At 29.5% G+C, this 22140-nt stretch overlaps 1 protein-coding gene across 1 annotated transcript in view; it reads left to right on the forward strand.

Annotated features, from left to right (window-relative positions):
• Nucleotides 1-18102, forward strand: part of LOC113385558 (serine-rich adhesin for platelets-like) — a 25890-nt gene extending 7788 nt beyond the window's left edge. The window contains exons 12-38 of the mRNA XM_026623410.1: nt 183-342; nt 561-729; nt 1078-1159; nt 1277-1425; nt 1616-1805; nt 2078-2343; nt 3210-3442; nt 4449-4594; nt 4705-5068; nt 5324-5519; nt 5781-6051; nt 7661-7791; nt 8396-8568; nt 8995-9051; nt 9251-9532; nt 9616-9794; nt 9905-10047; nt 10426-10603; nt 10674-10805; nt 10916-11078; nt 11492-11728; nt 12410-12702; nt 13448-13743; nt 14821-15029; nt 15200-15466; nt 17629-17892; nt 17963-18102. Coding sequence (XP_026479195.1) covers nt 183-342; nt 561-729; nt 1078-1159; nt 1277-1425; nt 1616-1805; nt 2078-2343; nt 3210-3442; nt 4449-4594; nt 4705-5068; nt 5324-5519; nt 5781-6051; nt 7661-7791; nt 8396-8568; nt 8995-9051; nt 9251-9532; nt 9616-9794; nt 9905-10047; nt 10426-10603; nt 10674-10805; nt 10916-11078; nt 11492-11728; nt 12410-12702; nt 13448-13743; nt 14821-15029; nt 15200-15466; nt 17629-17892; nt 17963-17973 — 5241 coding nt within the window. The 3' untranslated portion in view covers nt 17974-18102. The remainder of the gene's footprint in view (nt 1-182; nt 343-560; nt 730-1077; nt 1160-1276; nt 1426-1615; nt 1806-2077; nt 2344-3209; nt 3443-4448; nt 4595-4704; nt 5069-5323; nt 5520-5780; nt 6052-7660; nt 7792-8395; nt 8569-8994; nt 9052-9250; nt 9533-9615; nt 9795-9904; nt 10048-10425; nt 10604-10673; nt 10806-10915; nt 11079-11491; nt 11729-12409; nt 12703-13447; nt 13744-14820; nt 15030-15199; nt 15467-17628; nt 17893-17962) is intronic.
• The last annotated feature ends 4038 nt before the right edge of the window (nt 18103-22140 follow it).

A 22140-nucleotide genomic window follows, 5' to 3' on the forward strand; every position in this document is an offset into this window, starting at 1 on the left:
TTAAGAGTTCTTTTGTAGTACAGTTTAAAGTGAAGTATTAAAATAGCATAAAATAATAAAAGAAGTATAAAATATATAATTTTTTTAATTATGTTAATATGTTTCAATTATATTTTTATTGAGTATTACATTTCTAGCAAATATCAAATAATGCTTTGTTACCTTTTCTTACTATTTTTCAGGTAACTTTCAAGCAAGGATTGGGATCATTAACAGTAACTGATGAACAAATTAAAGGAATTTTACGAGTTGGAGGTATTGTTGAAGCTCGGCACCCAGACAGGCGTGAATATGTGGAAGCAACTATAACAAAAATTCAAGACTGCAGTCAATACACTGTTGGTTAGTTGAAATTATTATTTTTAATAATGATGGGAATAGAAATAGATGCAAAATGCGTTAGAAGTAATCTTAATTGTGGTTATAAGAAATTTAGATCAGATATAATTTGCGTGCAGGATTACTTTAAATGAACATAGTAATTGTGTAAGTAGTAATATAGTATTAAAGTATGCATCTAATTAAATGTTTAACTACATTTCCTGAAAATTTCATAATAGTGTTTGATGATGGGGATATTACAACATTGAGAAGATCTGCTTTGTGTTTGAAAAGCGGTCGACATTTTAATGAAAGTGAAACCTTAGATCAATTACCTTTAACTCATCCTGAGCATTTTGGAAATCCTGTTATTGGCGGACGCCGAGGAAGGAGATCAAGGCAACTTGTGTAAGTAGAAAATGGCGACTAATTAAATAATATGAATATTTATTATTTGAGAAGATATAAATCTTATAAAGTTTATTTTATGTATAGAATTTATTAATTGCTCTTAATGCTTTAATATATTATACAATCCTTGATAAGAAACTGAATGAAAAGTTTTTTTGATTTCAGAATTGAACTTAAAAATCAACATTATAATATCTATTGAAGTACTTTATTAGAAAAGTTCATTCCTCTCTATTTCTTTCAATATAACATTTGTGTATTTTTTGGACAAAATTAAATATAAAAAATGTTAGTTAATGATTTTAATTAATAAAATAATTAGTTCCTAATATATTTTTTTTACAGTGATGATTCATCTGATGACGATGCTGATAGCTTGAGCACAAAAGATGGAAATAGCACCGAAAAGGAAGAGCACATCGGCAAGGTATTAAATTAATAATAAGTATTATAATATTTAAATGATTAAAATTTATGAAAAAATAATTTCTATGATTTAATATTTTATTTAATATGATTATTTATATTATGTAATATTTATTAGGTTGTGTGTGTTGAAACTTCAGACACTAAAAAACGTAGTCCAAAAGAAACATGGTTTCCAGGCTTGGTTGTTGCCCCAACAGCGCAAGACACTGTTAGAATTCGCGTGCGAGATGAGTATTTGGTGCGATCATTTAAGGATGGCCGATAGTAAGTTTTGCTCATATTACTATTATATTTAAATAATTACTCCCTTTGTTTAATTGGTTATAAATAAAATTACATTTGAAAGATATTTATCATCATAAAGCATTATTTTTTTGTGCACATTCAAGTTTGAACTGTACTATGTTATATTAATTTAACTTCAATAAATAATTATTTGTGCCTTTTCTTTTAGCTACACCGTTCCCAAAAAAGAAGCCACAGAATTTACACGAGAATTGGCAGCTCGTCAAGATGGCCCAGCGGTGATGGCAGCTTTGCAATATCTTGATAATGATGAATTGCCCACTCATTGGGATCGAGAGGCTTTGTTTGGATTATCAGCTAGTTCAAATTCTGACAGTGAAGATGGAGGTGACAGTGAGGTTAGTTTCAATATAATAGACAATATCTCACAAATTTCCTTTAAATTATTAGATCGAAACATATCAGAAAGTCAATATGTGTATTATGTAACAGTTATATTGAAATTTACTTAAAAGTTCATATTTCAATTTTGGCTACAAGTTTCGTAAAGTTATTAACGATGAATTGTAAGTGAAAATCAATATTAAGACTTGTTTAGTTCTAAACATTGTAAGTTTTAAAAATTAGTATTCGTGAATATTTATTTATCTTTTTTTTTTTCAATTTATAGTCTTCAGATGATGAGCCTATAGAACAAAAGGACCACTTTGTCGCTCAATTGTATAAATTTATGGATGATCGCGGCACGCCCTTAAATCGCGGGCCAACAATCGCAAATCGAGATGTGGATTTATATAGACTTTATAGGGCTGTTGAAAAGTTAGGGGGTTATAGTCGCGTTACATCTCAAAACCAATGGCGTGCAATTTCTACTAGACTTGGATTCTCTCCTGTCACAACGAGCATCACAAATCTCGTCAAGCAAGCATATAAGAAGTGAGTTTGCATGTTAGCAATATGTAATTGTCTCTTGTAGATTGTTTGCTTCTAAAATTTTCATAGATTTTATGTTCACTTTTGAAATTTTAGTTTTGTTATGTGACTGTCACCTGTGTGTTAAATTTGTTAATCAGATCAGAAACTCTGAATTTATTTTCATTCAACTTATAATGTAAACCTTATTTGAGTGCTATAAAGTTTAATTTTTTAAATTGATTTGAAATTTGAACATAATATTTTAACTTCTCAAACGGAAAGTTTGCTTTTGTGAAAAAATCCGATTTGCTAACATAACCATTATAAAAATTAATTAAAAAGTTAATTAATCGGCAGCGCTTTTAGAACATACATCTATATACTCGTGTAGGTAATGTGTGTGTTTTTAATAAATAATGTGTAATAAAAAATGTGTGGAAAATTGCAATTATTTTTAACATTATAAGCTGCCCTATAGCAGCTCGGTATACTTATCCTTCACTCATAAATTAATATATTGACTTCTAATCGCCTTAGTCTTATTCATTAAGTCGATTATTTAAACATATCGGGAAGTTCATGTTACTTTTCTTAAGGCAAAATGATACTTACAATTAGTTAATCATGGCCATCATAAAATTAAAAACATATTATCTTTGCTGAACATTTTTGAACTGTAATTAATAGCTTTGTTTGTTGTCACGTTTTATTTGTTATTATTAATGATTTTACAATGATAAATAATCTGCATGGTCTTGCTTATTATTATTATTATTGTTATTAGTACCTAATGTTGTTATAATTGTGCTACTCTTTCTGACACGCGTTAGGGTGCTAGCAGACAATGAATCGCTTTGACTTATCGTTATGTATGTATTTGCTATCAGATTTTTGCACAGTTTCGAGGAGTTCTATCGCAAATTGGGCTGCACGCTGATCGCCAGCACTCCCAGAGGCGCACGCATCGGCAAGGGCCGAAGCCTGATTAGGCAGCGTGACACACCCACTCCTAGAGTAAGTACACCTGCGGTCACCCCCGTTACGACTACCAGTTCTACTACAACAAGCGCTGGTGCTGCCCACACAACTGGAGAGAGCACTAGTGGTTCAACAACACAAGGCAAGTTTTTTGCTCGAATCAACTACTTATATATATAAGATATAAATTGTCTACAAGCTATTTATATACATTTGTTCAGACACTATACATATAAGTAATAGTAAAACTAGTGGGGTGCATGGCATCGTGCCTCAAGGCAAATTGCTGGAACTTGGTATGGAACAAAATCTTGGTACGGAACCCAAAAAAAATTACACAAAATGTGTACACAGATAATTTGATGTACATATGTCCAATAAACATTTTTGACCGTCAAATGATATTTTTTTAACTTATTTTTATTGAGAGTCGATAACCGCCGGACCTGCCTTACCAAAAATTTTATTAGTTGTTCATCTTGTCAATACAAGTAAAATGTTTTTTGAATTATTAAAATCGGACGCTCCATTCTCTTAAAAACTGAGTTACGGTTGTTGGCACTTTTAGCCCCGTATCTTCGAAACGACTAGGCCTGCCCTCGCCAAAAACTAATCAGTACGTCTCCTTATCAATACGAATCGAATGTTATCGGTCTCCTTATCAATACGAATCGGTTGATCGGTGTTCTCGAAATCGCCGACGAAAATTTGTATCCGCACGCACACACACACACACATACACCCATTTTTTCTAATGTATGCTAAAATGTTCAGAAACGGCTGAAACGTAAAGATATGCAAAAACTTTCATTTTTGATTTTTCTGCGATTACTATAATTTACTCTTTCAGTTTTATTATAATTCTACAGAAATGAAACAGTGGTTTATTAATTTCATAGAAACTAAATGAAAACCTTGTATGAAACAGATTTGTAAATAGTACAGATTCTGAGAAAATAGTTTCTATTTTCAATGTCAAATAAATATAGAAAATTAACTGAAATTAAGAAGGTGTAATAAAATTAATTTATATATTTATTATATTCCAATAGTTATTTACGTTTTATTTCATAATATATGTTTAAAACTTTATTATTTTGATCTTTACTTCGATTTAATTATATAAATTTAATATTTACAAATTTTAGATAAGGGATCTATTAATTTAACTTCAGCTGAATCTCCCAGTGTATCAGAAATAAAATCATATACTGGAATTTCTTCTATTGATAAACTAAGCAAAAATGGCAAAACCAATTTAAAAATAGAGAAAGCAATTGCTGAAGTAATTGAGGTAAGATTCATTTTCAAAATTGAATGTATAATTGCAGTATGTATATATTAGTATGTATATATATATTTAGATTTGCATAAAAATGATCTTTTAAATAATCTTTATTTCAGTCTTCTAGTCTTATTGAGAAAATTGCATCATCTCCACAACCATTGAAAACTGTTAAGGAATCTGACATAATTGTTGATATTATAGCTGACAATGATGAATCACTGGGAGTTGATAGTATCAGTGTTGTTTGTGACAGTAGTTCTGATATAGAAGTACCTGTTACAAAACCTGTACCAAGTTCTTCTTCAAAATCAAATACAAAATCTAAATCGAAGGATAAAGAGGTTATCAAAAGCAAAGTTATTGATAGTAAAAATGATGATAAAAAAAATAAAGTGAAGAGAAAATCTGCCGGAAGACCTAGGTTGTCAGAGAAAATCGTGGATGATAAGACTTCAGATAGTGATGACAAGGAGAGAAAAGGTATTTTATTTTTCTAAAATTATAATAACTTTACATCTGACCTTGTACGACACTAATTTTGTTATTGAATTTTACTTTATCTTAAATTAACTTGATTATTTAATTTTTATATTATTATTGTATTTAATTACAGATAATTTTCATCTTTGATATATTTTTGTTGGGTACATAACATATTTTCAGAATTAGAAAATATTCTAATAAATAATTTATATTATAACAGGTCATATTTTTATTATTTATTCCCTGAATTAGATAAAATTGAACCAGAAATTCAAAATACGAGGTCACGTTCTAAAGATGAGGGCCGAACTAAAAAAGATACTGCTACTCCAGAAAGAAAAACACAGAAGAATGAAATGCGAGAGAAAACCAAAAAAATTGAACAGGACACTGAAAAACGACGTGGACGAAAACGACGTGATACAGATCCTGCTGATAAAACTGAAAGGTAGTTGTTAGAGGAAATAACTTAATGCAATTTTATATAGTTGATGATAGTTTTATTTAACATAAATTGAATTTTGAAATGCGATATAAAATAGCCACATTAAAAGTTATTGAAAAAATGTTTATTAAGAATTGTTTTTGATTACATTAAATAAATACTAACATCTTTTTTAATTATGCCTGTATTACATTTATTTTTGGTTCACATGTCAAATATTCACAATCAATTTAAAATCTATGAAACAATAAAACTTTTCAACAGCTCAGAAGCAAGTGAACCTACAACGAGCACAGCAACCACTAGTACATCTAAAATTGTTCCACCATCAGTTGGTGACAAATTGAAGGTATATTACCATGAATCTAAGGTGACCTATGAAGCTAAGGTTATTGAGGCTGAAGGTGATTCGTACTTAGTCCATTATACTGGGTGGAATACCCGATATGATGAATGGGTCAACATCGATCGTATTGCCGAAAATTTGAGTGCTGGAACTAAAGCTAAGAGATTGAAAGCAGCTATATCAGGAAAGGTAAATAATTTGATTCTCATTGTACTTGATAATTAACTTCAGTTGAGACTCTTTTCAATTTGCCAATTTTATTACTTTACTTCACATTTTTATTAGGAACTAGCAAACCCGACGAACTCCGTTTTGCCACCAGATGGTTTCGTGAGAAAGATGAAGAATTTTTTTGTTTGTTTTATATTTGAAAAGGAAATTTTTTTTTATTACACAACAGGAATGAATTTATTTCGATTACAAAAATGAAGTGTTTTTTAGTTGAACTTCTCTAAGTGAATAAAAGTAAATCCGCAAATTATCCGTTTCATGGAAGTGGTCTTTGGTAAACCACATTTTTTGTTTTTTGGTCTGACGTTAACACAAACAAAGCGGATGGTTTTCCAACTCGTGAACAGGCAACGTATAACTGCCCATCTGATAGATAATGATTTTCTAAATAATCTGTTTGAAATTTATCCCGCAAACACTAAGCGATTGGCCTTGCGACTTGTTAGTTGTCATTGCGAACGCAAGGCGAACTGGAAATTGCAATCTCGCATTAAGGCACGATGCCATGCACACTTATTTTCTTAGCTATAAACCGTGCGGAGCTCGAGACTTTTCCAACGAATGCAAAATTGTCGAAATCGGTTCTTGCGTTCTGGAGTTATAACGTCAGGAAGGAAAACCCAACTTATATATATATATATATATATATATATATGTAGATAATCTATTTGAAATTATTTAAAACAATTGTTGATTATTTTTATTACTCGAATTTTTAATTACGGTGCATGAAGTTCCAGCAATTTGCATTAGGACACGATGCCATGCACCACTAATTTTCTTAGCTATAAACCTTGCTGAGCTTTGCGAGACCTTTCCAACGAATGCAAAATTGTCGAAATCGGTTCGTGCGTTCTGGAGTTATTTCGTCAGGAAGGAAAACCCGACTTATTTTTATATATATAGAAGATAATCTATTTGAAATTATTTAAAACAGTTATTGATTATTTTTATTACTCGAATTTTTAATTACGGTGCGTGAAGTTCCAGCAGCTTGCATTAAGGCACGATGCCATGCACAACTAATTTTCTTAGCTATAAACCTTGCGGAGCCCGGGACCTTTCCAACGAATGCAAAATTGTCGAAATCGGTTCGTGCGTTCTGGAGTTATTTCGTCAGGAAGGAAAACCCGACTTATTTTTATATATATAGAAGATTAGGAATAAAAGAAAATTGAACTACTCTTTACATATATCAATTAAAATTTTGCACTTTGACTATATTTCCTTGTGAACTATAGTAAACTTGTAAATTCAATCGGCTGTTTTTTTGGCAACTAGTAATGTAATTATAAAAAATAGTCAATCAGTTCTGATTAAAGTTGTTGAAATTAAAAATTAAAAAATTTTTTTCACATCTTCTGAATTCTTTTTAATTAATTTACACTTGAATAATTAGCTAGAATATTTTTTATATTATTCATGCAATTTGCCTAAGGCAAATATTCCTTTTACTGCTTTTTTTTCTATTATTTTATTGAATGTATTGGAATCGTATTTTCTTTTTATAGTTTTTCAACTGTATGAACATAAATTGATTGTTACACTTATAATTTAATTGTTTTAGACAAGTTCATCAAAAAGAGGTAGAGGAGGCGCTAATTTAACTTTACGGCCGCCTTCTACATCAACGGATTCAACGAGTTCTACTGGAGGACCTCCAGGACATACGACTCCTACACATACGACATCTAGCACGTAAGTGACTTTATATTCACTTTTTGTTTCAGAATCAATTGTTTTGCTACAGAAGGGAAGAATGGGTACGGTTGTGCCACTTTTTTTATAAGCAATAATTTTGTGAATTTACAAGTTAGCTGGGAGAAAAGTAAATTAAAGAAAAAGACATAAAATACATGTCACAACAGTACTCACAAAATTTGTCACAACCAACTGAGCTAAATTATCTACGCATAAACTAATTGCTGGTGATTAACTACTAATGTTTAACTTACAGCTAAATATGTACACAAATCTATCTGTATACAAGTACAAGTTATTATAAAAGAAATTGAACAAAAAGAAGCGCCTCCTCTACCTCTTTTTGATGAACTTGTCTAAAACAATTTATTAAAGTCTCCCTTACTATAAAATAATTTTACTTTAGTTGTTTGTTATGAATGAATCTCATAAGAGCTTGAATTAATATATATTACTATCGATTGCTGCTTTTTCATAATTATATAAATGTATATATGATTTAAATTATTTGAAGTAATAATTGAACCACAAAATAATATACTTGATTAATATTTATTTATGTAATTTATATTGTTTTATTCTGTTTTTGTTATATTTCCAGTTCTTCTACTTTGCAATCCAAGTCATCAGACACTACTGTTACCACCGTACCTTCCACCAGCACACAATCAAACGTTTCTCCTACCGTAACTTCCAGAACTCGAAGCCCCGCACTTACTCCAGCCAGAAGGGTAACGAGACAACAAGAGGGTAATACAACCAGTAGTAACACAGGTATAAGCACGTCATGTTTATTATATTTATCCACAAATATGTATGCACACACATATGTCTTATTATGTATAGACATGATAATTACGCTAAACGATATATAATCAAAAAATTCAAGCATTCACACAATTATTAAATAAATGCAATTAGATAATTTAGAAGTTTCTAGCAAATATTTAAACTCTTCTATATGATACTACAAAAAACATAAAATAAAAAAAAGTTAATAACAAAAATTTATAACATAAAAATATAACATAATAGATAATAAAATCTAGTTAGAAAATTACAACTTAACATTGAAACCATTATAAAATATATTACATATATATAATTGAAAAATAAGTTACTATTCTTATTACTACTTTTTCATTGTTATAAAAAAACACATCTTATGAAAATCTAGATTTGTTACTTTTTTTATTTTAGCTTCAGTGGACGTGAAAAGTCGGACCAGAGGTCGCCGAAGGGCGAGTACACATACTGGTTAGTTACTTTTTCAAGAAATTTTATTAGTTCAATTGAAGTATATATATAGTACATATAGCGTTGGACGTTCCAAAATTTTCGATTTTTTGTATGTGTGATTTATATAGTATTGTAAATAATCACATCATTTTACAATTTTATTAACTATTAAAGTATTTTAACTGTTCATAATAATTAATATTATTATTATTTTAAGATGTATCAATTCAGTCTGGGTCAGAAAGTGAAGGTACCTCATCCGATACAGAAACAGAACTCAAAGTTTTGCCTAAACGAGCTGCAAGCACAAGAACTTATGGAGCTGAAGACAAAACTAAACGGAAGTTGGCTGCTGCTGCTTCTGCAAATGTTGGAACTTCAACACATGCTGGTTCAGCTTTAAGTACAAAAAAATCAGATGAATGTGAAGAAGTTGCAAAGAAAATGATTATTAAAAGGGCTATTAAAAAGGAATCAGATGAAGACAGTGCTAATAAAGGTAGTGCAATTTTTTTTTGACAAACAAAAAAACTTTACTTTTTGTATTTTAAAACTTTATATGTTATAATTATAAATTTCTAGCCGGACGTGATTTTGATCTGAATCAAATTAGATCAGAATTGAAAGGTTTCAAAGAGGTTGTAAAAGCACCGCCAACTAGTGAAGATATAAAACCTGATATTGTGGTGTTAGATGAAAAAACCGGTGTTATTGATGTTTGTTTGAGCTTGGATACGCCTTCTGAAGATATTCAAATTAAAGTAAATTTCTGTTTCAAAAATTAAAATATATTTCTTTGGATATATATTTAGCAAGAGTATTGTTTAAAATTCATATTTATATAATTTGTCTTTCTGTTATTTTATTTTAGTTGGATGATATAATTAAAGCAGAAATAACTCCTGAAAAATTATCACCTAATGCAGATGTGTATGAATTCAAAGAACCAGAACCATTTGAGTTTGAATCTCGAAAACCGTCATCTGAAGAGAAAAAGAAACGAGGTGTAATAAGGTGAACAACTTCTAATATTTGACTTTTCCTTTACTTTGTAGGTAGTATTTTTTTTAAAAAAAAGAGTTTGGATAGATATATACATTGCTAGATGATACCATATGATTTTTTAAATAATAGTTATTGCTAATGACTGAACTTTTTTTTATAAATAAATCTTTTATTCATATCTTTAAGAATTTATTATTTTTTTGAACTCTATTTGCTTTTGGTGTTAGTAAAAAAAATTTAAAAAATTCTAGTGGATCAAGGAGCAATTTTCATCCTACTTATATGTTGCAGAAAAGAACAGTTCCAAATTTTTGATAATATGCAATAAATACTATACTTATTTGGTATTTTATTGTGTTTAATACATTTTTTGTAAATATTTTTTAGATTATTTGAAGATATGCCTGAATTAAAAATTGATAAAAGTCCAAAGAAGAGAATTGCAGTGAAATTAGCAAATCGAGATAACTCAGAATCAATTGCATCACCTGCTAAAAGGGGCAAGAAGTCTAAGAAAACTGTAACTTCACCAGCTCCAGAAGCTGTTAAGGAAGAAGTTATAAAAGTACATTTAATAGATTTAGGAAAATAGTGCACATGGTTATTGATATTCTCATTATGTAATTTTTTTTCAGTCTGACGATGAAGCACTACCAGCTCCAAAATTAACTCCACAAAAAGAAGATTCATTCAGTAGGCTAACAGTGCCTTCCTCCTCTTTTTGCAATACAATTCCTGAATCTACTTCACCTGTACTGGATGACCAGGTTAATAAATTATTCTCTGAAATCTTTTCTAATATATGCTTAAAGAAATGCAATATTAATATAAACTTATAAAATGTGAATTGGAAATTAATTCTTCTCTTTTATTTCAGTTTGGCATTTTTGCTGATCTAGGTTCAGCAGATGAATGCGTTGATAGAATAATATCAGGAAATGGTTCTAGTATGAATGATGGTGACAGAATATTTGTTTTGAGGCAAAGTGATCCTATTATACTTGATGATAAGAAAAAAATCACTTCACCATTTTCATCAAGTGAGTATAATTATTGAAATAATGATTATAGGTGTATTTTTTTTTCATAAAAATGCTATAATAATCATGTCATATCAGCATGATAATCACAATATTGATTGCAATTATGTCATGGAAATGTGTTAAATGAGTGATTTGTAACTATAACATTTTAATATTCATAACAAAAAATTAATAATTTGTCATCTCATATTTTTCTTAGATTATTAAAATGCAGTCTACACAGTTGTCTCTGAAATAATTTATAAGGGGATGTTCAAAAACAATACCATTGATTTAAAAACAAATTTTTATATTTCATAATTACAGATCACTGCTTTGTTTTTTGGTGCACTTGCATAATCCAATTTAATTTTCACAATAGTATGTCTAATCATTAATAATGCTGATAGTTTATTTTATGCATTTTTTAGCATTGCCACAAGAATCATTTTTGAAGCTTGATGATTCTTCTAAAATGAAAACTGACAGTTCATCTGATGATGATAATATTAATGCTACAATAAAAAGAGTTATATCTCAAACTTTGACTGATGACAGCCAAAGCTCTGATAACACAATCATTAAACCAGAAACCAATTCCATTTTTCAAAGTAGTTTTGACAAAAAACTCATTAGTACTGATCCTCAGAAACCTTTACCAATTGAAGGTAAGAGTAGTTAACCTCTATATGAAATGTTAGGTTACCATTTAAATTATAATAGAACTATTTTATTTTCTGAACTATTTATGCATCATCCTCAATTTGTTTCCCTATATTGGGTTCTTAATTTTTATTGAGGTTGATGGATGATATGAATTGGCAATCGAGTGTTGCAAAATTGGCTACTTCATAAAGAACTATATAACAGTTAACAGGTGTAGGTGATAAGGGAAAGGGTCGGATGAGAAATCATAGCTAGCTTAAACTTCTTATTATACTAGTCATTTAGAACTACGGGTCCAATTGAGATTTGTTTTCCAGCTTTACATAGTAGTATTCCTTTTGGATTCAGCATTCCATGTTCACTATTAAAACCATCCTCTAATTGCTATATTTTACATCAGTCATTGAATTATTTGTAATAACATTTAACAATTGGGAAGTTAATTATTGTAAAAAGTTGCCCCCAAAGAGGTTCATCGACAATGTTCTCTAAGTTTGCACTATTAATGAGTGAAATTGCACAAGAAAAGAATGAGTTATGAAACATTACTATATAATTAAATTGATACTTTTATATTTTGCTAACTGCCCATATTTATGCACACATCTTTTCTAATAATAATTATTATTATAATGTATATAGTTACAGTACTAGATAAACAAAATTATTTCTTACAATTCCAGCCAGTGTTTTATCACCAAGTATTGATATGGATATTGATACTGATTCATTGGCTATTATTGTAGACAATAGCTTAAAAGAAAAATCAGCATCAGAATCTATATTTGACCGTACTAAACAAATGTCTGAATTGAAAAATGTTCACTCCATGGCTAATAAAGTACTAAAAGCGATGACTGAAGGAATAAGTCCAGTCAAAAGTGAAACAGAAAATTTGGAAAACAGAATAAGTGCCACACCTAATGATGATGATGATGTTAAGAAGGATATTAAGGCTCTAAAGAGTATAGTATCGGTAAGAAGGAATAATCTGCTTTGATATTATTAAAAACTCTTACAATTACATACTTGTCTATAAACACTTGATGGTATCAACATTATAGTAAAAGGTTCAAACAATGTTCAATGTAATTCCTAATAGATATTATATTTAGCCATTTTGCTTTAGAAATATGTATTCAAGATACTAATAATATTTGTTATTTTAAATATTTTTAATCAAATTATTGATATGAACAGGGGAATCAATTCCCCAATACTATCAATTTATGAACCTAGTTTGGTAATAATAAATTATCAAATGATGAAGAATCATTATAAATCAGTGGTCAGGAAACTTTTTTTTAATAGTCAAAATAGTTTTGTTTAAGTAAATATTTTCCCCTAGCGAAGAGAAAAAAAATGCAATTGCTTCTTTTTAGCATCTTTTAATTATAGTTCCCATAATGTTTTTAAAAAGCAAACATTAACAAAAAATTTAATATAAATTAAATTAAATTTTAATTTAAATTTTACTGAAGTTGACTTAGTGCACGGACTACTAAGTAGCAAATACAGTAATTATCAAATAAAAATATATACTTTTAACCCCCAAAGTACTGTTTTCTCCTCATTTTGGTAATTTACTCCGATTTCCTAACCACTGTTATAACTAGCTTGATACTTTTGATTCAGTATTAGATAACATGAATACAGAAAAAATACTATTAAAAATTATGTCTTATCGAATATTGTATTTATATGTATCTTTTCTATATCAGTTTGAAATAACTAAAAAAGAAATTGCTAAAATACCAATAAAAATGGAATCAAAAGTTGAAGAAGAAAAGATAATACCTAAGGCAGTTATAGAACCTACTCTTGTATTACCTGTGAAGGAGGAAGATTTAAAAATTCCGCCGGGACCAATTGCTAAAAGCAATGTTAGTGTTTCTCAGTTGATTCAGAAATTAGAAAATTCAATGCAGCATTCAGTCGTAATGCAACATTCAGTTGTACCTCCTTTGAGTTCCACTTATGCAGAAGATTCAGATGACAGCACTGATTCTGAACAAAGGTATTCATTTTTTCTTATTATGTATTTGAAATATTGATTTGACTATTTTTATATTTTTTTTTTTGATGCAAATTACTTGGCATTACATTTGCATGGTTCTAATTATAAGATCAAATTTATTTTATCAAATATATTGACTTCAAGTTTTCAAATATTATTTTAATTTTATTTTAATTTTATTTTCGATGATTTTTGAAATACAAATATAATGATATAGAAGACACATTTATATATAACTAATATTTGAAGTATTTTGCAATCATCGAATCGAATAAAAGAAGATTAAAATAATTTTTTTTTTGTTCTATTAAACGGTTTGAAACTTAATGTGTGTCATCATTCAGTAATCAAAAAAAAACATCTTACATAAATAACAATAGTTGATATTAAATATAACAAAATAAAAAGGAGAATTTATATACATACCAAACCAGGAAAAACAAAAAAAGTTATATAAAATTAAACACTAAACTTGTGCAAAAGAATATCATAACTAATATAATTAATAAAAGAGAAATTAAAGGAGCCCATATTGCTTTCCTATATTGTGTGATGTTCGATCACTGTGCATTGTAACACAACTAAATCCAAGGTTACGCGGCACGTGTGGTAGAGTGAGTGAATGCGGGGTATAAGAAACAAAAGAGGAATAAGAAATAGAGAAGGGATATAACGAACAAATGATTCTAATACTGTAAAGAATTACTTTTCATGAAATTTCTAATGACTATGTAACTCTTCGGAATTCTGTTTGTTAACACAAGAAGAATTCAGGGATATAAGTAACGACGCAAATATCTTTTTAAGGGCACAATTCTTTTCAATATATAAGATGGTAGGATTTGACATTTTAAAAGTGTGGTTCAAGTTAATCGAATGTTCTGCTAGCATAGTTTTTGACGATTGGACTGCAAAATACTTCAAATATGTATCAACATCGACAAAACTATTATCATATAACACAATATATAAATGTGTCATATCTCATATATATATCTCACCATATTTTTGTATCATATTATTAATTTTTTAATTAAAAAATCATTTGGTCTTAATACTATTAATTTATGGATCTAGGTTGGTAATTGATAAGTTATCTGATGATGAAGAAACATCGCAGCAGAGTGATGGAACACCTTATGAAACTCCTACAAGTAAAACTACAACTACAATAACTTCTGAAAGTGAGACTACGCCTACTTCACAAACTTCAACCACTACTTCTGATAGCAAATCTGATGTGAAAACATCGTCTGATTATTCATCTTCTACTGTAGATACACCAGGTAAATTTTGTTAAATTACTAAGCTCATTTATTAAGACAATAATAAGTTAAGGGTGAATTATGATAGTTGAGTATTTAAATACTTAGATTATTGTGCATTTTAGTTTTATTCTCTTTTCAATTATTTTATATAATTTTAGTTGTAAATTTAAATGTCAATTTATAATTAGTTTATTCAGGTTCAACAACTGATAAAATCAAAACTGAAATTAAAATGGAAGATACAGTTACCAAAGAAAAAACAGAAGAGCCAGAAAGTAATATTAGTTTATTGTTGTGCGAGGAAACCATCCCTGGTTCTCCTGCTCCTGTTTTATCATCATCAGAAGTCGAATCTCAATCAGGCGCCGAAAGTCCGAAACCAAAACCGAAATCAGCCAAGAATTTGCAAATGGAATTGCCCTTTGCAAGTGCTGTTTCTATAGGAGGAAAATCATGTAAGTACTGTCATCTAAATTAATCAATAAACAATAAAAGTAATCTAAACTTTTCAATAATCAACTTCATCAATAAGAATTGAAATTCAGTTATTTAGGTAAAATGTTTAACTGTTATTTTGAAAATAAAATTTGCGCTATCACTAAAAATAATTAATACAGTTACCAATTGATGTTTTAAACTCTTAAACATATTTATAATATCTGTAATTCTATAAATTGAATTAGTTCATTCAACACATTTAAATTCATTCATTTCGTATTCTAACAATGAATTTTATTTATATGTGGACGTCAACTGTAATCAGTACTACCTACGAAACACGAAACGTATATAGAAGTTCGGTATAGATTCTGATTAAAGCCTACGCGCGCGGCGCTATTTCAAACTTTGATAAACTATAAAATTCAACGGCATTGTAAAGCCGCCACAGACTAACTGTATATTTGCGCAACTTGAATGCGCAACCAGGCGTATTTCACAGCGCCCACAGACGTTCAAGTTTATTTCAAGTACTTGCGCAGCATATCACAAATTCAATAATAAATGTCAAAGAAAAATATATCTTTTTATTAATTATTATTTACAGCATCAGAAGAGATCAAAGTGTTCAGAGCTAATTTAATAACTTTTAATTGTCGATAACTTCATAAACTTGTATTATGATTCGCTGCAAAATAAAATAAAACGGGACATGTGCTGCCACACGCGGCCGACGAATGAACTTGCACTTGAATGGTTGGCAATTAAAATCTGAAAAGTGCTCATGCCTACTCGCTTGCACCAGTTTTCAAGTTGCGCAAAAAACACGCCACAGACGCTACAGATACATGTCAAGTCGCATTGCGCAGTATACAGTTACGTCTGTGCCGGCTTAATATATCAGATTACGAATTTTAAAGAAAGTTTAATCGAAATCGTCAATTTTTTTTCCAAAAATAATTACGAAGTAACGCTCAGGCAGATTTTTACCAAAAACTAAACAGCACGATTTCTTATCAATATCTTTCAAAATGGTTGGGAATCGACCTGATTAGTTCTTAGTAAAGAGTTTGGTAAACGGGCGGGCCGTTTTCTTGTAATGAAGTGTTAAACATTTTTTTTTCGACGATTTTTATGATTTTGTTTTTACGGTAGATACCATAGTCTTATAGATCATACTAAAATATTACGGCCCTACGACAAGTCGTTTAATTTTAAAAATTCGTCAAAGTTTGCAAAAATTAGTATCGTTTTTTTGGCATTTGTCAAAATTAGACCTTTCATCGACGTTTGCTCAAAAACGCCCGAACCGTTTTCAGAAATTTAAAAGCCATTTGATGTATCTTGATGAGGATTATCGTTTGTCAGTTTTGTACGACGATCTGCCGAGCCGTTTTTTTGAAATTTGGACATTTAAATTTCCACATTTAAGAATATACTACCGAATCGATTTAAAAAATCAAAAACTATTCGAAAAATATTAGTTGGGTATGATACTGATTAGTTTTAGCTGAAAATCTACCGAGCCGTTTTCTTGTAATTATCTGTTGAAAAATAAATTTAAGCCGATTTTTATGGAACTTTTTTTTAGCGATATATATCATAGTCTTATAGAACGTACTAAAATAATAAGGCTTTACGAGTACGACAAGTAGTTTTATTTTAAAAATTCATAAAAGTTTGAGAAAATTAGTAGTTTTTTTTGATGTTTGTTAAAATTAAAATTAGACAATTTACTTGGTATAACGATAGAGTACTTGGTTTTAATGAACATACTAAACCATTAAAGAACCTCGGAAGCTGGTTCGATTATAAAAATTGATTTTTGAAAATTTGCTTCTAGAAAATACTCCGAGTTAACGTGTTTGTTCGTTCGTTTGCAATGATGTGTAATAAATCCACTCGGAATACCTTTAATCACTCATAAATTAATTCATTTTTTATTGATTAAGTCGATTATTTACACATATCGGGAAGTTCATGTAACTTGCCTCAAGGCAAAATACCAATACCAACTGCTTTATTTCTGATCTAAGATGATTTTGCGGAATGTGTCCTTTCATGCGCTGACTGTCTGACATATGATTCATCAATCATCATAAAATATATATCCTATTCATAAAAAATCATCTAATCATCAATATCATTATGCACATAAACTAAAGTATTATTTTTTCAGCGGGTACGACTATGAATACAAACAACAGCACAATATCCACTTCTGTTGCTGGCACAGCGAATACGAATATGCCATTTAAGGTAATATCAGGAATTGGAGTAACACCTATATCTTCATCAAATAATAACGCATCAGGAAAGGAAGCAGGATTTGTTCACCCTGGTCAACATCTGTTGGATCATAAAGCCAGTGTAACATCAGGAAATGAAAGATCTCCTCCCAGCACTTCCGAAAGTGGTACACTCTCTGATGTGTCTCCAGGGAGTGAGTAAACTTTTTTTACATATTGTTTTATATATTTTTGTCCACTTATTAAATTTGAATACTTTTTCAGCGATCGATTAGGCTCCCCGCCAATCATGCGAAAACCAGTTAGAACAATTTCCAGTACTGAATCTGAAATGGGAGCACCTGATATGTCACCGGTTGATACACCAAGTATGAATTCAGCACGTTGCGAAATTAGTTTACCAGAAGAAGAATCACGACCTGGTGCGTAAATTAAATTTATAAATTTTTGGTATGTTGCAAATACTACCAAAAATTATAGCAGAGAACTTAACTATTACCTTGATAGAGGAAGAAAATTAAATGAAATAAGTAGATTTTTTTATTGATAAATATGTTTTTTTCTCTAGTATTGAGTTCGACTTCAAATTCTACTAATAAGAAACATGAAGTGGCCGCGGCGGACATTGAGAATGTATCTCCTAAGAAACGGAGGCGTTCAAGAAAAGCAAGTGAATGTGAGCCCCCATCATCATCTAGCAATACTAGTGGTGGCATATTGCAGCCTCCGCCTAGCAAAAGGTCGAAGAGGGGCGTTCGTACGACTTCAGACAGTGACAATAATAGCGGAGATCAGTTTGCACCGCGTCATGTCAAATATAATTTCTGTGTGCATTTAGGTAAGCCTAATTATAATAACAATAAAACAGTGTCAATACTAAAATCTATGAATATCCGTGGTATGCATCTCCACTCCATAATCACTTATATAAGTTACATGTAGACCAATTTTAAACAGAGAGAAAAAAATGTTTCACAATTACGTTATTTTTATATATACATAACCAATTTTGAGAAATCGTTATCAGATCTTAAGCTTCTACGTTTTTAAATATATTATTATAATAACTCATGTTCCGCTATAAGGCCACAATGGAGTTACAAACACATTTTCTTGCCCCCTTTTACCTTGCTCACGAACTTTAATTTTTTTTTTAAAAAAATGTACATATTTTTATAGATTCAAGTTTGGATAGCAATCAAAGGATTGGAGTTCTGCTGCAGAAGTTGACCGAACTTCGCAAAACTTATAACAATGTCAAATCAGAACTTGCTTGCATAGATAGGAGAAGAAAGAAGTTAAGAAGAAGAGAAAGAGAAGGTAAAAAATTTAGAAGACGTTGATACAATTTTTTCATATTGTGATTTAGGAACTGTGATTTAGTTAATAAATATTACAATTATATTCTTACAAGATCTTATTTCTATTTGTGAACGATTTATTATTAAAAAATATTTATTGAATAAAAGATTTTACACATAAATTTTACACCCTTTTATCTCAATTTATTTTTTATTTCAAGATATCAATTGATAGCCTTTTCAATTGTTTAACAAAGATTAAATTTATTCTTCTTATTTTCAGTATTAAAAGCAGCTAAAGCAGAGATATAAGAGTCCCACTAATATTTTATAATTAAGTTTTAGTGATAAGACTGTCTGTTGACTATTTTTATTTATTTTACTGTTTTGCATTTGATACTTTAATATTTTAAGAATAAGACTAACATGTATATATGGAATAAAATTTTAAATATATGTTTAAATATTTTCCTAACTCATTTATTTTAAACAAATTTATAAGAAATAATATGTGAATTCATTGTTTTTGTAATAAATTATTATGTATATCATTGTACAAATTTCCATGTTGAGAAAAAATGAAAAGATAATTTTTATTGTTGTTTTATTTTTTACTAAATATTATTTTAACATATTTAGATAAACTTACAATTTATTTCTAGTAATGAACAAATGTTCGCTTTTTTAAAACGAAATAACAAAATTATTTAATAACAAGAAAGCAGCTGAAGATTTCTAACATAGCATTCATTCATTTAAAGCCTATGTTAATTTTAGTTAATTTAATATATTTTCCTGTTTTCGATTTGGTATCTGTTATAGCAGGGATGCGGCGCTAATATTTTTTTTTTACTAGAACGGTTCAGAACCTAGTTCTCGTATTTTTTTCGGTTCAGTTCGAATTCCGGTTCAGCAAGAAAACGTTTTGCACTCCGGTTTCGGTTCGGGTTTGATTCAAAGTCTTATTTATAATATGCATTTAAAAAGTGACAAATATTTTAAAAAATCAACAATATTTTCCAATATCCGGAACGCGTTCCAGCCCAAGAAGGAAGTACGGGATCGACAAATCAAATTTAATTTTTTTATTAATAAATAAAAAGTTTTTTTTTTCAAAATTCTTAAAAATCTAATTTTTTGAAAGTTTTGAAAAAAAATTAAAGTTATTTAAAAAAAAAAATTTTTTGAGCGGAAAGTTCCAGCAATTTGTTTTAAGGCGCGATGCCATATGCACCACTAGTTGTAGTTTTGGATTAAAAGCAGAATCTTATGCTACATTGCGACTAGGCTTGCAACGAATAGTATATTCGGCAAAATGCCGAATACTGAATATTCGGCATGCTCCAGAGACCGAATACCGAATATTCGGCAGGTTTTCAGCGCCTAAACTTGTTCGTATTATTGTAATTACTGTTCGCAGTTGTTATATTACTACATGTATATTCAATTTTTATGCCTTGACTTGCAACAACTATTCGGTTACTCTTTCTTATTTGGCCGAATACTGAATACTTAAATAACGTACGTAACAGGGAAATGAATCAAAAAGCGATTCTTTCATATTTCCTTCATGAACATTTAATATTTTCTTTTTTTATATGCATTTTATTATATTTTTTATAAACACAATATCATTTCTAATATATTTGGAAGACTAATCTTAATAAAATAAATAAAAACTGATATTTTTTATATTAAAGGCATCGTGCCTTAATGCAAATTGCTGGAACTTCCCGTACCGTAACGAAATGTTCGAGGAATATTAAATGTTTTCAAAAAGATTATTGTCTAATAAGAATTATATAAACTGAATTGCAAAGTTGAAAATATTTGTTTAAAGATATTAGCAATTAATTCAAAATTACAATTAAAATCAGAATTATTATCTATATACAAAAAAAATATTTTTTGGAAAAAAATTGAAAAAAACATTTTTTTCCAAAAGCAATTATTTTGTTAAAACAAGCAGAAAGTTCTTTGAATCTTTCAAATCGGACACTTAAAGGCAGTTCGGACATGGCAGTTCTCTCAAAAACTGCCATTTGGTGCACATTTAAATCGTATCTCCGAAACCGCTAGACCTGCTAATCACCTAAAACTAATCACCCCTTCTCCTAACGATTACGAATTGAACGTTTTTTGAATCATTCAAATCTGATGCTCCGATCTCTCAAAATCTCAATTTCTATTTTCTGCACTCTTTGCTCCGTATCTCCGAAACGGCTGGATCTGCCTATGCCAAAAACTAATCAGCACATCTCCCTAACAATAGGAATCGAATGGGAATGTGGACAAAAAATTGTATCCATACATACATACACACACACATACATCCATCTTTTCTGAGGTATGCCAAAATGTTCAGAAACCTTTAAAAACGTCGAGAAATGTAAAAATTTTCAATTTGGATTTTCGGCCCATTACAATAACTTATCCTACGGGAAGTTAATAAATCAAAATATAAAAAAGTCTTGTTTTTTCACAAACGTCAATTTTTTTAAAAAATTTCAAAATTTCTCAAAAATCTAATTTTTTCAAAATTTGCAATTTTTTTTTAATAATTATATTTCGGTACGGAAAGTTCCAGGAATTTGTCTAATAATAAGTCACGATGCCATGCACCACTAAATAGTGGTTTATGATTATTAATAACCATGGTTTATAATTATTTTCCAATAACGTAAAGTGGAAATTGCAATAATTTACGTTTACGGATTTGTGTTTATAAAATAAGAAAAAAGGTCAAATGATTACATAGGAAATATATTAACTGCATTTGATTTTGTTAAGTTGCATACTTTTTACGATATGGCGTCCTTTAATTTTGTGTAATTCGGAATAATCTTTCAAAGTTTTCCATTAATTCTAAATATTTAATTACCTAATCTCTGGGATTCATGCATTAAAATACCTGATTAAATATCAGAACAAATGTTAATCACAGTTTCAAGTGTTTTGAATAAAATGAAATAATTTCGAAAGTGTCATCATTGTGCACTGATTAGTGTGAACGAGTTTATGTCCGCGTGGACCGGCATCCTTTCAATTGGTATTGATAATACATATGTGTCAGTTTTCATGGTAGTGGTTCGGTGAACTTGTTATGTCACTTCTGTAATATTTAATTTGGTACCCGACTCG

Source organism: Ctenocephalides felis, unplaced genomic scaffold (assembly GCF_003426905.1).
Source record: "Ctenocephalides felis isolate EL2017-DRISC unplaced genomic scaffold, ASM342690v1 CF-g0.4_SCAFFOLD_03571, whole genome shotgun sequence".
NCBI lineage: Eukaryota > Metazoa > Arthropoda > Insecta > Siphonaptera > Pulicidae > Ctenocephalides > Ctenocephalides felis.